The sequence below is a fragment of the Bos taurus genome, chromosome 19, assembly GCF_002263795.3.
Source record: "Bos taurus isolate L1 Dominette 01449 registration number 42190680 breed Hereford chromosome 19, ARS-UCD2.0, whole genome shotgun sequence".
NCBI lineage: Eukaryota > Metazoa > Chordata > Mammalia > Artiodactyla > Bovidae > Bos > Bos taurus.
In genome coordinates this window covers 25,180,408-25,197,233 of record NC_037346.1, presented here as the reverse complement: position 1 = coordinate 25,197,233, position 16,826 = coordinate 25,180,408, and the positions used below count along the sequence as shown (strand labels likewise).

The 16,826-nt window shown below is 56.2% G+C and overlaps 1 protein-coding gene across 3 annotated transcripts in view; it reads right to left on the bottom strand.

Moving 5' to 3' along the window:
- SLC13A5 (solute carrier family 13 member 5) overlaps positions 1 to 15,812 on the bottom strand; it is a 28,983-nt gene extending 13,171 nt beyond the window's left edge. The window contains exons 1-7 of one of the 3 annotated variants that reach the window (XM_024979803.2): positions 15,678 to 15,812; positions 10,780 to 11,153; positions 10,380 to 10,516; positions 7,867 to 8,054; positions 6,695 to 6,860; positions 4,890 to 5,012; positions 976 to 1,185 (exon numbers count right to left, since the gene is read on the bottom strand). In XM_024979803.2, the coding sequence (XP_024835571.1) occupies positions 976 to 1,185; positions 4,890 to 5,012; positions 6,695 to 6,860; positions 7,867 to 8,054; positions 10,380 to 10,516; positions 10,780 to 10,878 (923 nt within the window). In that variant the 5' untranslated portion in view covers positions 10,879 to 11,153; positions 15,678 to 15,812. The remainder of the gene's footprint in view (positions 1 to 975; positions 1,186 to 4,889; positions 5,013 to 6,694; positions 6,861 to 7,866; positions 8,055 to 10,379; positions 10,517 to 10,779; positions 11,154 to 15,677) is intronic. The other 2 variants (XM_005220199.5, NM_001191446.1) reach the window with 2 other exon arrangements.
- Between the last annotated feature and the right edge of the window lie 1,014 nt (positions 15,813 to 16,826).

Here is a 16,826-nt window from a genome sequence, read left to right as displayed (position 1 = left end):
GGGCAGGGACAAGCACAGAGGATTAGCCCAGCTTGGCTGGAGTGACAGTCACGCCACGAAACTTCTCTGTATCTGAATGTTCCTACATGCGGAAGCTGGCTCCTCTGAGAAAGAAAACTGATACTCCGGGACTTCACTGGTGGTCCAGTGGCTAAGACTCTGCGCTCCCAATGGAGAGGGCCTGGGTTCAATCCCTGGTTGGGGAGCTAGATCCCACATGCTGCAACTAAAGCCAAATAAATAAATAAATAATAAAAATGAAAAGAAGAAAGAAAAGAAAGAAAATTGATACCCCGAAGGCCAAGACCAGGGGTGCTGAGATGGACTGAATCCAGGCTGGAAACCAAGACGCCTACATTCTTGGCCTGGCTCTGCCACCGTCTTTGAGTGACCCTGAGCGACTCATTTCCCTCTCTCAGCCTGTGTTGCTCTGGAGGTGAATTTTGTGCATTCTTCTCAACCAGATTTTCTGGATTCTGGGGTCACCAGGGTGACCAGAAGGACTCTGGGGTGACCCCAAGCAGACCTTCAGAATGAAATAAGGCACGAACAGGTGGCTATCTCTCAGACCACATCTTCCTTCTTTTCTAGGATATGCATGGTCTCAACTTTTCTTCCTTTCTGATCACATAACTTAGCCAGAAGAGAAACTCCATATCCCCCTCTTTTCTTTCTAAAGAAGCTTCTGGACCCTAGATGTGCATCTTCAGAGGGACTCATCTGAATCTGGAGAAAGATAAGAAAGGAAAGACAGAAGAACAGAGACTGGGAAACCGGAGCACTGGGAGCCCCAGTCCTCGCCCAACGAACTTCTATCATAGCCTGGCTGCCCTGAGGGACCACAGGAACACATCTGTGAGCTTGTTGGGAAGACTGGTGAGACAAAAGCAAGTCCGGAAACCAACAGAGCGTTCCAGAACTGGACGGCAGAAAAGGAGGAGAGCCACAGAAGGTGCTGCGGGAGGAGCCACTTACTTTGTCTTTCCTTCTGTCCAGGCGATCGACACCCAGCCGGGCATGAAGCCGGGGTCCCGGGTGAACCAGAGGCCGACCAGCAGAAAGAAGCAGAGCAGGACGTTGATCTCAGCGAAGGAGAGGGGCCCCAGCTTCCTGTACTCCGCCCACAGCACCTCGTGGGCAGACTTCTCCTCGCTCTTCTTCTCCAGGCTGCAGCCCCAGGACAGACTAGAGGAGGCAAAGATGACAGGGCGGGGGGAGCGTGTTGGTTAGCCCAGGACTGGCTGAATGGAAGTGTGAATGCCGGGCAGCAGAACGTGATAGAAAGCTGCAGCGGGCTACCCGTCACCAGGGGGCCTTGAGCAAGTCCCTCCCCACTCCCCTTCTCTGTCATCTGCCCACCCAACTTCACAGGACATAGTGGCAAAGTCTATTTTGTGTGCCCAGCATATGCCCCAGGGTGCCCCCAGAACTGGAGGGTGCCCCCAAAGGAAGCCTGAGAAGGCACAGGTCGGATGGCCAGTCTAGATCAAGACTCAGGAAGAGAGGATGGCCAGGAAGGTGGGAGACTGAGCGAAATGGACTGGAGATGAACAGGAGCAGAGGGGGCAGAAACAAGCAGAGTCGAAGCCACTGCTGGCAAGGGCGTCCTGGCCGGTACCAGTCGCCTAGAGGCCAGCTGCTGCCATCATCTAGGGGACGCTGAGAAATATGGAACCAGCTCGCGGTGGAGCCAAGGCCCCCTCACAAGCTCCCTGTCTTCCTTCTCCCACTGTGGCCTGGAGCTGCTTTCAATGGTACTGGCATGCCAGTCCCCATCATCAGGTGGCTCAGGAGGACACAAGGAACAAGGACAGGTCCCAGCAGACTGGGTCAGGCAGGAGGAAGGTGGGTGCTTACATTCCAAGGAGCTGAGGTGTAGGATTAGGGACACAGCAGACGCTGGGGGCTGGAAGTGAGTGTGGCTAAGGCAGGGGGAGAAGCCAGCCAGGTCCTGCTCTTGGATGGGCTCCCAAGGGACCAGGGCCCATTGGCCAACACACTTGCCCAGGGCACCCTGCAGCACATCTCCCTGGGGAGGATACCTAGCCTTGGGGAGAGCCGATTGATTGGAAAAGACCCTGATGCTGGGAAATATTGAGGACAGGAGGAGAAGAGGGCAATAGAGGATGAGATGATTGGATGGCATCACTGACCCAATGGACATGAGTCTGAGCAAACTCCGGGAGATGGTGAAGGATGGGAAGCCTGGCGTGCTGCAGACCATGGGGTCACAAAGAGTCAGACTCGACTGAGCGACTAAACAACAGAAGTCTTGGGGAGGGACTGGCTGGGGCCGCTGGCACACAGAATGCCGACCCTGAGGAACCCATCAGCCTGAAGGTGGTGGCAAGGCCAAGTTGCTTGTCCCTAGAGAGCCTTCCCTTCTGGGAGTCCTTCCTGGGACCCTAAGTCAGACTTCCAAGGAGTACAGGAGTTGTGGAATAGGTGCCGAGGTGCTGAATGCTGGAGCCAAGGGCGGATGCAAACCGCTTTTAAGAGGGCGAGAGCCAGCCCGGGGATGCGGCACGGCCTGGAGCAGGGGCTCAGGGATGTTTGGACATTTCCTCCCGTGGTGCTCAGGGGTAAGGAAAGGACGCGACGAGGGTGAGGGCTGGGAACTCAGGTCTACACAGCCTGCCAGGATCTCCGCTTTGGACAAGAGGCCAGGCCGTTTGTCCCCAGGATCACCCACCAGGGACACCTTCTAGATCATCCAGCAGGGGGATGGCTCCACTGGGGTGGGAGGTGGCCTCTCTGTCCTCGCCCCCAGGGCGTGAGAGTCTATGTTCTACCCGCCACCAATCTACTGTCTCCTGTAGTTCCCGAGACTCTGGGGCTGGGCTGGAAGCTTCAGCCTTCCAGAACAGGATAAGGGGGGACTCTGGTAGCCACCCAGCTCTTTTCTGATGCTGGGAACACATCCTGACAACACAGCGGCTGCAGACTCTGGGGGCAGCATCATATATTCAGTTGTCCAGTGCTGGCCCTGCCATAGTGGTGCCACCAGGCCTTCAGGTCCCCCTGAGGCTAAGCGTTCCACGCTTATCTTTGGGTTAATCCATCTCGTGACCTCTGGGCTGGTATGAGAGAAAGGCAGGTGGATCCAGCCTTCCTGTGGGATTCCTGGGGGGCTAGGTGGGTCCACAGTATCCTTCTGCAGTAGAATGGCCTTCCTCGAGATGCTGATGAACTGGGTAGACATGCTGTTGGAGAGGCCAAGGGACCCCGAGCTCTGGAAGAGGTCCAGGAGAACCCTCCTCCCTGACTCAGGGCTTAGCCTGATAAGGAGGGCTGGGTGTAAACCAGCAGCAATATCCCACAAGTCCTGAGGGGTCCTGGGGTGAGCTGCGGCCTCCTTGGCTGGACAAGGCCTAGGAAGCTGCCCATAAACTCTGGAAGATCCATTTTTTTCTGAATTAGGCTGGAGGGAATGGCCCTGACATTGCTCTCCATGACTAACCAGATAAGGATTCAAGCTGGGCAGGCAGGCGCCTAAGGGAGCAGCTTCCCTTTCACAAGGGGGTCCGGACACGGGGCAGGGTGGGGATGTGACGGAGGCCTAAGTCTACCTTTATGTTTTTATTACAGCTGCTCTGATTATGGATGGAGTTTGTTGTTTTTTTTTAACTGTAGTTTTCAAAACAATTCGTCCTTCAGAAGAAAACTTAACCAAAATGCCCCCTTTTCCCCATTAACTCACAGGTTTTCGTGGGCATCTTTGCCTTTCATCTCTGAAGTCTCCTCTCCTGCCACATAGGCCTATTTTTCACTGAAGCTCAAGCTCCCCATGAATTAAGGCACAGAGCACGCAGCTCACGGAGATAAGTCCGTGCTTTTAAAAATGACAGCAACAGGGGCTTCCCTGGTGGTCCAGGGGCTAAGACTCCTCGCTCCCAATGCAGGGGGCCCTGGTTTGACCCCTGGTCAGGGAACTAGATCGCGCATGCCCCTATGAAGATCCCATGTGCCACAGCAAAGATCGAAGAATCCCAAGTGCCGTAACTAAGACCGGGGGCAGTCAAATAAATAAAAATAAATTAAAAAAAAAATTGAAACAACAACAACATTTTGAGGTGTTTGTCAGCCACGCGTCATGGTTTCTGTGCAAAGCCTGGCTGCTGTCAAGGTTGACCTTGGTAAACCATGCCTGTGTGCTGGGAACCAGAAGGTAAACTTTGCAAAAGTGACGTGCTTCTGGGAACATTGTGAGCTTTCAGTAAATCTGGGCTTGGATTGATTGGGACGCTCTCAGGCCGTCTGCCGTGACCTGGCCTAAAAGACACTTGCAGCCAAGTGGAAGTCTGTCCAGTCCTACACCAAGAACAAGCGCTTGTTAATTGCTTTGACTCGCGTTCAATGGCTCACCTGCTCCTTCTCCCTGGGCTGGGCGCTGGGCGGATGCGGGGGTCAGAGAGGACTTACCCGCAGGCCACAGAGGAGCTCGGGGTGGGGGGCAGTACTGGAGCATGACTGCAGGTGCCAGGGGATGGCAGAGGCGGGTGAGTGGGCAGAGCCTGGAGTGTCCAGGGAGGCCCAGAGCAGTGAGAAAGCTAGGAGTCATCAGATTCAGAATGGCAGGGGACAGGTTGGGGGGAAGCTGGGAAAGGAGTTGCCAAGGAAGAAATGTTGGAACTGGCCTTGAAGACTGAGGAGGTTAGAAGGGAGGAAGGCAGGGAATGGCATCCCGGGGAGAGGGAACAGCACGTGCAAAGGCATGGGGAGGCACAAGGGTGGCAGGAAATGGAGGGCAAGCCAGCAGGAGAGGGGCTGCTGAGAAATGGTCAGAACCGGACAGGAAGCACTCTCTGGACTCAGCTGCTGAGCCAGAGGGGTTTGCTGCAGGACCCGGCACGGTTAGACCCACTACTGTGTCACCGTCTCAGACTTACTCGAATCTCATGTACATGAAGCGGAGCCACAACCAGGAGAGCAGGAGCATGATCAGCATGTTGGGGAAGGCGAATCCGAACCAGGAGGCGAAGTTCACGATGTCTTTGCTGTCTGGAAACAACCTGACGGGAGAAGCACCAGTCTGCCCACGTCTCCACCAGACGCTGGGCCGGGAGAGCGGGCAGGCCAGGCCCTCTGGGCAGAGGCTGAGCTACAGCCGGGCCCCTAGAGCTGGCCTGAAGGAAGGGCCCCAGAACATAGCCACACACAAGACAAGCCTGAGGTGTGACCAACCGACCCTCCTAGGGGTCCACACCAGCTGAGAAGCTCGTGAAAAGCAAGGCCCTTCAGTCCAGAAGAATACACCTTTGTACACACATAACTGGCCAACAGGTCCAGGGTGTCCACGAATTCCTCAGAATCAACCAGTGGGTGTGGGCTTTCGCAAGAGAAGGGCCCCCTTAAAAGATCAAATCTCAAAATCTTCCCAGGGTGGGATCAGACAATGTTTCCTGGGGGCTAGAAGAGGGTCACTTCCACCCCCAGCCCCAGGCATTGATCCCTTTAGCCCAAGAGTGAAGTGGCATAGAGCTTCCCTGCTGGCTCAGCAGTAAGGAATCCACCTGCCAATGCAGGAGGCATGGGTTCGATCCCTGGGTCAGGGAGATCCCCTGTGGGAGGAAATGGCAACCCACTCTAGTATTCTTGCCTGGGAAATCCCATGGCCTAAGGAGCCTGGTGGGCTACAGTCCATGGGGTTGCAAAGGATCGCACACGACTGATGAACTCAACAACACAGCCACAGAGTTTTTCTCACTCAGAGCAGATAGGCAGCTTTGCCCAGAGGAGCTCTGGGGAGAAGCATAAGGCTGGCTGTCATTACAGAAAACACTTGCAGAAGCAAAGCGGTCTGCTTGTTCCATCTCAAGTGTCCACCCTGCCAGGCTGCAGGCCTGCCTTCCCACCCTCAAGCCTCCCTCTGCACCCCTGTCCAGGGTGGTTGTCTGCACAGGACAGGCACCACCATACTTCTGTTCCTTCTCTCTGTACCTACTACGATTTGTACTTATCTTCATTAACACATTTACATGACCCATCAGAACTCTCCAGGCATCTGCTACCCTCAGTTGCCCTCGAGTATCCCACTGGCAGGCCCCAAGACCCTCTCACTTCTGTAATCCCAGCCTCACAAGACCAGGCACAGAACTGAGTCCTCAGAGCCTGGTTCCTTTCTGGTCAAGGCTGCAAAGTTCCAAACAGCCCCCTGGTCCACCTGGAGCCCCACAAGGGCACACATCCCCTCAAGGGCAATTAGAAGGGTCATAGTGAGTGAGCCGGTGAGGCACCAGCTGACCTAACCACTAACCTTCGCCGACATCATAGGACCATCATCATTAAACAGCAAGGTTGTGAACCAGCTTTGAGGGGAGTGTCTTTAGAGGTGTCTATTTTCTACAAGTTTTAACCAAGGACCCTGCTTCTTGGACTATGTTGTTTCCCCTGGCTGGCTCTGGGTTCAATCCACATTCCTTCTGAGCAAGAATCCTGAACCTGGGAAAGAAAGGTGGGACTTGCCCCAGGGCGAAAAGCAACCCTGTCTATGGACATCAGCTCCCCCGCTGTGGGGTCCTGAGTGTGTGCAGGGGGGCTGGGCCACAGAGGCTGAAGGCAGCCCATCCTCCCTGCTCTGACATGTCCCCCCAGCCCCAGGGCCCAGCTGAAGAGGAGGCAGAGGTGGGTGGGCCCCTCCAGCCCTGTCCCTCTCACCCTGTTATTGTCCCCAAAGTCATGGCCAGCGACTCACTCTTGCATCTGGCCCAGGAGCACAACGTTGGGTCCCGTCCCGGTCAGGGTGGCGGTGCCTCCGATGCTGGCCGAGTAACATATGCACAGGGTCATGGCCTTGCACACGTTCTTCCTGTTGACCTCCTGCTGCCTCATGGAGGGACCTTCCAAAGTTGTTTGGTTCCCTGTGGTGGGCATACTGCCATGAGCTGAGCCAGCCCTGGGGGCCGCCTGCCCAGCTCTAGCTCCAGCTCCTGACCCAGCTGCTGACTTGAGGCATGCCAGCTCTGCTGGCTCTTCCCCCAGGTTTTCCTTCCTCAGCCTCAAGACCCAGGCAGTGGTCTGACCCCACCTGCCACCCATGGTCACGTCCCACGGCTCTTCAACGTCTCGTGCAAAAACTCAGCAGCTTCAGACACACTCCTTTCTTTCCTGCCTCCTTGCTCTCACTCAAGATGTTCCCTTCATCTGGAGGGAGTGGGGGCAGGCGGTAGTCCCAATCCATCTCAGATGTCCTCTCTTCCTAGCAAGTCCTCTCCCTGTTCTGCGCTTCCTCCGTGTCTGGTTTATGGCATTCTGTGGTCTCTCCCAAGTCAAATGAACTGTCCGAGGGACCTCTTGACCCCACCCCACCAGGCTCTATGAATCTGCAGTACAAGGGTGTCTGCTTCATCTCTGTAGCCCAGGACCTGGCCCAGGGTCTGGTCATCAGCACAGGCCCCAAGAGGCCATGCAGGGCCCTGGGGATGAACGAGGCAGAGGAAAGACACAGGCACTCTCTGACTTCCTTGAGCTCAGTGTCCAGCGGGAAAGCCAAGGTGTGACCACCAACCCCAAAACCTGTGGGAACAGAGTGGCAGACGGACTTGGCCTGTTCAGAGGAGGCCTCCCTAAGGATGAGTAGGGGTAGAAAGGATTCCAGGGCATCCAGTAGGTGCTCAAAAGATACCCAAATGAATAATCATATCAACATGTATTGACTTCTGTCATGGCAGGAACAGATGCGGGGGGAACTTGTTGTAAGCTCCACGAAAAGATGGAACTTTTATACACTAATCACATTCCTAAAAGTTAGGAAAACAGCATTTCAAAGTATTTCTCTATGTGCTTGTGAAAAAAGAGGGCTCCAGAAAGCAGGGAGGTGGCTCAAGTTTTTGGAAACAGAGAAGACTTCCCTGGCCAGGGGCTCACCTGGCAGCTCGCCGGCCTTGCCCTTTTCTGCCAGCTCCAGGGTCCCCAGGCTGGCCTCGGTGGCTGCACTTGTGGCCTCCATCTGCTGCAGCACGGCCTCCACGATGGGCACCATCATGGCCGTGGTGGCCGTGTTGCTGATCCACATGGAGAGAAAGGCCGTGGCGCACATAAAGCCCAGCATCAGCCTGCAGAGGAGGAGCAGAGAGGAAAGCCAGAGAATTCCCCACCCCCGGCCACCCCCAACTCCTAGGGAACTAGGTCCTGCCCCCTGCAGGGACGCCAGGGGCCAGCACCAGGGTGCAGAGGCCTGTTTGGGACAGTGATGCCGTGTTAATACCTCCCTCCCCACCTCCCTCCCTCTGCCACTCTCCACAAACATTACTGACGTCTACTCTGCTGGCTACTGGGACACCACGAGGCCTCAGCTCCCGTCGTGGCTCTAAGGAGCTCACGGTCTAGCAAGGGAAGCACAGGCATGCAGTTGGCGCCGGCACAGTGTGGAGTTGGCCCTAGTACAACCTAGGGGCGCACAGGAGGAGCAGTCCCAGCTTCCCATTTCTACCTGGAGGATTCCCAGCCCCCCAGATCCTGCTCCTCCTGAGTTCAGAAGGCCTGCGTGGAGTCAGGCTTCCAGAAGGGGGAGAGCCACGAGGGGCCTGGGGAAGCGGGACCTCCCTGGTGGCTAACCCCCGCCCCACCTCTCCACTCACACATTGTACCCCACTCCACTCTGCTGCGGATCAGAGCCCCAGAGAGTACTCAAAAAACATGTTTCCTTCCTGTATGGCACCCCACTTTCCACCTCTGTCCCCGCTGAGTCATCTGCCTGGAAAACTCCCCTCATGGCCCTTCAGAGCCTTCAGGCAGCACCCTTTCTCTGTCGCCTCCCCCGAAGTGGACGCGGGGTAGGGCTGACCACACCCTCCTCCGTCTTCTCTAGGACGCCCCTCCCTGGCTGGAGACGGAACTGTGTCCACGTCTGCTCCATGAGCACAGAAGTTCTGATTCTTCTCCATGGGTCCCGCACACTTGGCACAAAGCCAGGAGCAGGAGGCATTCCAGGGTTGGGGGGCAAGAGGGGGTTGGCTGAATGGAACTCAACTCCTTGGTCCCCACGCCCTTCCGCAGTCAGGCCCCTCTCCAGGACCACTCATTTATTCGCCTGAAGAAGGGTCTGGGGGCTGCCCTGCACCGTGGTTTAGCCGATGTCCCTACAGGTAGGCCTCATGGCCTCATAAGTACAAAGGTTGGAAGCCAGGCTTAGAGGACGGAGCAGTGACCGAGGGGAGCAGAGAAGCGTGAATGAACATCCTGGATTTGTTGTAGGAGCAAGGCACTCCAGCGCTCCAGAATAAGGTCCACCCGCTGATGGAGAAAAGCTTCCCACTCAAAGGATTCTAGGAACAAGAATTCGGGGGCCTGCAAGGCCTCATGTTTCTAGGCAGTCAGTTCTGATGTGACTCTGAAAACCAGTCGCTGGAGGAGCTCGATGTCAAGAAGGGTCACAGGTCAAAGAGTCACGAGCCCTCACTCAAGAGAGCTGGGGTACCAAGGGTGCTCAGACACTGGCCTCCTGGAGGGCAGGCAGGCCTCTGCCTTCAGGGCCCAGCACGGTCCTCGACACAAGGACATCGAAGGACAGACTCCCTGTGAACTAACCCACCCGCCTTCCCAGGGCTGGGCTAGGTCACGGCATCATTTAGAAAGATGCATCCTGAGTTCCAGATTAGAGGGGGCAGGGCGCCATCAGACAGGCCAGGTCCAATCCCCATGTGAGGTCAGCAGACCATTTAATCCCTCTCTGCCTCAAATTCCTCATCTACAGAACAGAACATGGGTAATGAGAACAAACCCCAACTCTCAGAGGTGTGGGAAGAGTTAGAAGAGGTGATGAATAAGTCCCTGGTATCATGCCCTGGGCACTGCAGGCACCACAGGGTGAGTCTGCGAGATCACCTCCATGACTTGGCGGGAATGGCCTGTGACTCGTGGGGAGACCTTGGAGAGGGGTGAGACCACTGAGTGGCGGGGGGAAGGTGAGGTGGGCAGCAGCTTTGCAGAGGGAATAGATGTGCCAGCTTTGGAGAGATGACTTTTCTACTTCCCCCTGAGCAAGGTAGTTGAGCTTTCTTTCCTGCTTTCCCCCACACAACTCCTAGGGGTATCAGGTACAGCTTGATCCAGCCTCCATCCCCCTTGTCCCTGGATCCTGCAGCCTTTCCCCCAGGAAGTCTTCTGAACATGCAGGGACCCTTGCGGAGCAGTCTCCTCCAGATTCAGAGAAACTTTACCCGCTGCTGCTTACCATACCCCTCCTCCCCAGTGGCTCCCCGACTCCCACCATCCTTGCATCTGGCCTCCCTAGCTAAGATTGTAACATGACCCACCCAGGGGTCTGCCTGGCTGCCCTGCCCAGGTAAGGCCATGGTCAGCCCTTGCCTGTGAGTCTGTGGCACACATTCCCCTCCCCAGCCCTGGGCCTAACTGTGAGAAAGAGGAGGCATAATTACTGTGCAGGCTTGGTCCCCACCCAGAGGAGCGTGCGCAGGGCAATCCTCTTGTGCAGCTTCCAGTGCTCCACGGCCACAGCCACGATGAGACCGCCAAGGAACAGCATGTTGGTATCCTTCATGTACTGGATGCTCACCTGCGGGTGGGCACAGAGGCCCCATCAGACCCGCCCGCTGGCCACACACTACTCGGGCTCAGGGCCACCCAAGTCCCCAGAGACAGGCGAGCAGAACAGATGCTGACTTCAGAGCAGCTTGGAGTGGGGATGGAGGGTCAAGGGTACGTCCCTCTGCTAGAGAGAGCCCACAAACAGGGTATGATCTGGTCCCCCGGATCCTACGCAGCTGAGAGCTGAGCTCAGAGGAAGAGTCATACGGAGAGATGCTCTGGGGCGCTCACCTGCTTGAAGTCCAGAATCTTGAAGAGTGGGAAAAGCAAGGCAGGCAGGAGGGCGGTGACAGCCAGAGGGATGACTTCTGTGCACCAGTAAACGGCCATGATGATGATGATGTAGGCACACCGGACAAACTGAAGAGACAGCCCTGGATCCTGCAAACTGCTGCCATCTCGCCCCCCAGCCCAGAACACTCGGCGCGGCAGCGGGCACGCATGCCTGTGTGCTCAGTCCCCTCAATCACGTCCGGCTCTTTGCAACCCCATGGACTGTAGCTCACCAGGCTCCTCCGCCCATGGGATTCTCCAGGCAAGAACACTGGAGTGGGTTGCCATGCCATCTGATTTGAAAAGCCAGCTCATTGGAAAAGACCCTGAGGCTGGGAAAGATTGAGGGTAGGAGAAGAAGGGGATGACAGAGGATGAAATGGCTGGATGGTATTAACTCAATGGACATGAGCTTGAGCAAGCTCTGGAAATGGTGAAGGACAGGGAAGCTTGGCGTGCTACAGTCCATGGGGTCATAAAGAGTTGGACAACCTCCAGGGGATCTTCCTGACCAAGGGATCTAACATGTGTCTCTTATGTCTCCTGCACTGGCAGCTGCGTTCTTTACCACTAGTGCCACCCAGGTGCACAGCACAACTATCTTCTAATTCGATCTTTCTACTTGCGTCACTCCACACTGCTGCTGCTTTTCTTTTCTTTTGCAAATCAGATCATATCACTCCTTTGTTTAAAAGCCTTTCTTTGCCTTCAGGACAGAAGCCAAATGCGCTAGCACTCTTTGAAGACCTTCTGCTGTGGAGCAGGCCCCTCCAGCCACATCTCCTTACTCCCACTTCGAGGTCCACGACCCCAGAGCCATGGTGAGAACCGAGGCTGATGCCCCACCTCCCGCGGCTGCAAGACGCTCCCTTGGCCTGGAGAGAGTTCTCAGGGCTCAGCTCACCACTGCTCCTTGGGCATCTCCCCCTTCCTGCCCCTAGCCTGGGTCTGCACCCTTCCTCTATGCCCCTGCCCCCACCCCCAGCATGCAGCACACTGAGCTGGCATTATTTGTTTCACCAGCACCACTCCTGACCCACCCACTCCCTCCCCTGAAGAGTGGAGTCAGCAGTGGAAGGCAGAATCCGTGTCACTCAGCATCCAACACAGGCCTGATACCCCAGGGACACTCAGCAAGTGCTGATTGGAGGAACGACCAGCACAGCATGGGCTGTGACAAACGCACCTGCACACAATCAGTTTATCATCACCCAAGATAACATGTGTTATATGCATGGAACATCGCACAAAGACACATTCTTTGTCTGGATTGTGTTATCAGTGATAAAATACGAGCACCCCAGGACACCTCCCTACTCTGATGCAGGGTTTCTCAACCTCAGCACTCTTGGTGTTTTGGGTTAGATGGTTCTCTGTTGAGGGGGAGGGGCCTGTCCTGTACATGGCAGGGTGTGTGGGAGCACCCCAGCCTTCATCCCTCTAGATGCCAGTGGCACTCTCCAGTTGTAACAATAACAACAAAAGGTCTCTAAACTTTGCCAGATGTCCCCGAGTTGAGAAGAAGAGGGGAGTCAATGCTGGTGACACCACTGGGCTGAAGGCAGGACAAATGTGGTTAGAAGCCCAGCCTTTGACACCGGGCAGGCCTGATCAGTGATCTGCCATTGTGTGGCCTTCCTTGTCTTTGAGGTCGAAAAAGAGAAGCAGGAATGATCTGCTGCAGGGGTGGGCAGTGAGGGAATGTGCTGCAGAGATTTCAAACACAACTGTTGAATCATTAAGTCTTTTGCAACCCAGTGGTTGCATGAGGTTGAAAAAGAGAAGTAGGAATGATCTGCTGCGGGGATGGGCAGTGAGGCAGGGGTGGGCAGTGAGGGAGTGTGCTGCAGAGATTTCAAACACAGGTGTTGAGTCACTAAGTCTTTTGCAACCCCGTGGTTGCAAAACCCCACCAGGTTCCTCTGTCCATGGGATTTCCCAGGCAAGAATACTGCTGTGGCTTGCCATTTCCTCCTCCAGGGATCTTCCAGACCCAGGGATCGAACCCTTGTTGCCTGCATTGGCAGGCAGATTCTTTACTACTGAGCCACGAGAGAAGCCTCTTAAGCACAGTCATACTGTCTAAAACTCAGTCTCCTTCTTATCATCATACGATAGCAATTCTCAACAGTGTCTTTGATAAAATACTCCTCCCACTTCCAACCCTGGACCCTCTCCCTGCTTGTTTCACGTCCTCACTTATAAATCAAGGATTGAAGAGCACCCACTCTAAACGTATGCCACATAGAAAGTGATGTTTTTATTATCTAAACGGCAGGTGACACGTGTAAGCAATTTTCCCAGACAGTTCCTGGAGGCTCCAAACGTAGCCAATAGAAAGCACAGGAGACTAACTACCCCTTCTCCTCCATGCTTCTATCAGAAGGCTCAGGAGATGCCCCTGAATAACGTGCTAAGTCACTTCAGTCGTGTCCGACCCTTTGTGACCTCATGGACTGTAGCCGGCCAGGCTTCTCTGTCCATGGAATTCTCCAGGCAGGAATACTGGAGTGGATTGCCATGCCTTCCCGCAAAGTTGACCCTCCCTCATCTAGAATGCTCCAGAGGGTTGTGGGGAGAGCAGGAAAGGACAGGTGACCTTTGAGAAGCCTGAAGAGAGGCTGGCAACCGTGCAGAATGAGATGGGTTCTAATTGCAGGTGGGAGCCTGGACCCCGGTGAGCTCAGAGCCTTCTCTGCAGCAGAGAGTATGACCAGAGGAGTAGTTCAAGCTGAGCTCAGAGAATGGGTAGAAAAGTGGAGGAGAGATGATGACTAGAAGGAAGCAAGGTGTAGGAGAAGAATAAAAGAAGGAAGCCTGCAGCAGAGAGAGTTCGGGGCACCAGTGGAGGGGGATTCACCCTAGGAGTCCTACCTTCCCCTTGGATGGTGCTCTCACAGCCTTCCCTGCCACTCTGCCCCTGACCCTGGGTTTCCTTGCAAACTTTGTGGCCCTGGGGGTGGGGGCAGGGAGCTCTTCAATGGTGACCAAAACAGAAGCTCAAAGGGAGAAAAAAAGGAGACAGGGTTCCAGGCTCCCTGGCACCTGCCCCACCACCAGGCAAGAGAACGCAGGAAGGCGGCCTTTGGAGTGACTGTCACTCATGGCTCCCCTTCCCTTGCCTGATCCTCCCTCCCAACGTAACACATAGACACAGACACAACCTGAGCTGGGGGTCCTAGCTCAGGGTTTCCAATGTATGCTGGCGGGGTAGGGGGCGGGTGGTCTTGGTCACACTCTCCTGGAGCAGGAGGGTCAGCAAAGTGACTGTAGTTAGTCCGGGGAACATTACTCCCACCAGCAGGACTCAAATCACAGCTCCCTGCCTGACTCCCTCCCATAGCCGGTAACAGCCTCAAATCTCTTTCTACAGAGGAAATACTGTGGACCACAGCTGATGTGGCAACTGAAGAGCCACCCTTGTTGAACCCGATGTCCTCAGCCCATCACGGGTCTATGATCAGCCTACCCAAGGGCTCCTCCCCCACCTAGGAACCAGCATGATCTCTTTTGGACCCTATGGCCATAAAATGTCAAAATCAAGCCTCCTTCCTCCATTGTACAGCTGAGAACATCAAGGCCCAGAGAACACAGGGGCTTGACTAAAATCACAAGGATGGGTGAAAGAGAAGTCCAGTTCTCTCGAAGCCTGGCTTCCTGATACCCAGTACAATCCCACTGCTCCAGGACTGCCTTCAGAGCGTCCCCCAAAGAGATCCTCTGTTGCCCAAACTTGCCTGGGTTGTGGGGGGTGGGGGGAGCAGAGGTTTCCTGTCTGGGCTGAGAGTGAAAGGCTGAAAGAGGGAATGAGTAAGGAGCAGCCAGCAGCCACAAAAGGTTTCAAAGGGCTCGGGCCTCTGCCAAACGGGCCTCTCACTGCCCAGCGGGGCCTGGGCCAGCGCTCCCGGCACCGCCCCCATCCTGCGGCCAAGGCCATTCATTCTCTGCTTCCTTCCCGGGAGCCCTCGGAGGCCAGGGCTCGGACGCAGCTTCCCTGCAACCCTGGGTGGTGCCACCCAAGGCGTGAGTTCTGGGAACATGTCCTGCCTCCTGCCTCAGCCACAGCAGGCAGTGAGCAAAAGCAGGCCAACCTGACCTGCCTTTTCAGCCGGGAGCGGCAGCAGGACTCTGATTCAGCTGTGGCTTCCTAAGCTTCAGAGCTGGAAAGAAATGTGCATCATAGATACGAAAACTGAGGCTCGAAGGAGGCCCAGAAGGGGACAAAGATGGGACTCAGGATCCCCTGGTGGCTCAGATGGTAAAGAATTCGCCTGCAATGCAGGAGACCTGGGTTTGATCCCTGGGTTGGGAAGATCCCCTGGAGGAGGGCATGACAATCCACTCCAGTATGCTTGCCTGGAGGGCTACAGTCCATAGGGTCACAAAGAATCCGACACGACTGAGCAACTAAGCACAGCACAGGATCCACCAAGGTCATAACTTTTTCCTGTCTGTCCCTGAGTGGCCTCAGAAGCCATCTACAGCTGGGAAGTCCCTAAGTGAAGAGACAGGAGCGAGAAGGAAACAAGTGCCCAAGCTCCCTGTTGGTACAGGTGGCATTTAGGGACCCTGGGGTCCGGGTTATGCGCCTGGGAGATTCTGAGCCTATGGATGGGCTGTGTGGCCAAAATCTGTGCTAATTTCTAGGTTTGTGTGCTTTGCCAAGACAGTTCTTGTTTCCAGGGATCTGTGAATCCCAAGATCCAAGCCCCTCAGAACTCCTTGCAGGGCACCTCCCACAGCACCCGGAGCTCCAGAAGGTGCGTGCCCCCGGGGGAAGTCGTGCCCACCCGGGAATCCGTGCGCTCCACCTAATGGTCCCGGAAGCCACCGGGCTGTCCAGAGACACAACTGACCTTGGCGGGCATCAGAATGATGAGTGGCAGCAGCAGGATCGGGGTGAGGAACAAGATCACGAAGGACTTGAACTTGGAGACATAGCTCAGTGCCGAGGCCATTGCAGAGCGGGAACCTGGCGGGAGAAGCTAGAGAAGGGCAGCCAGTCGTTGCACGGGCTTAAGAAGGGGCCGCAGTCCAGAGGGGGGTTGGAGGGGGCGGCGGCAACTCCGCCTCCCACGACGGAGCCTCACCTCGGCCCCGGGGGCGGGGCCATCCCCGCAAGGTCGGTGGGACAAGCCTGCCCCCAACTCTGCCTCCCGGGCGGGGCCTGCGGTCTCCAGCGCTACCGGCCGGCGCTCCAGGAGGGGTCGGGTACCCGGCACATCCTGACTCTCCAAGCCTTTCCTGCAGTGCCTTAGACAGGCGGGCCAGAGGGCGTCCCCCTAAGCGGTAGGGATCTGTCATTCAGTCTGGGCTTAGACGTTCGGGTGGCCCCCCGACCCCCCTCTGCTTCTTCATCTGCCTTTCCTGGGCCCCGTCTGGGTCCCAGGTGAAGGTTCCCAGCGGTTTCTGAGTCTTTCAGATCCATCTCCCCAACCTCTCCCTCCTTTTCACCTGGTTACTTCTGCTCCTCACACGCCGATCCCGGAGGGGTCTCCCGCAACGGCAATGACCCACCGAGCACCCAGCGCGGTCTGCTCCGGGGGCCTCTTCTCCTCGCCTCCCACCAACCCCACCACCCCCGTCGCGGTCACGCTCGGCTTCCCTACCGGGAACCCGCCGCTCTGGGCACAGGACCCGTCCCCCGCGCCCACACCCTCTCCCACCCAGCACATCCCCGGCACTCTCCAGCGATCGCGCAGGAGGTGAGGCCACTGTCCTCCGCTGTTCCAGCGGCTTTGCGCTGTACCCGCGCAGCGGTCAGACGCCAGCTGGCGCTGCGTCCGCGGAAAGCCGACTGAGCCCGCCTGAGCAGCTACTGTCATTCTACAGGGAAAAGAGGGTCCAGAGAGGAAGGGGCTTAACCGAGGCTGCACTGAGAGGGTCGTTCATTCCCTCAGCCGCCGCCGCCTGCAGGGTACTGAGCAGCTATTGTGTTCTGAGCCCTGTTTTGTGTGCTGGAGGTACAAGGATGCAGACGCTGCCACTACCCCCAACTAGCACTT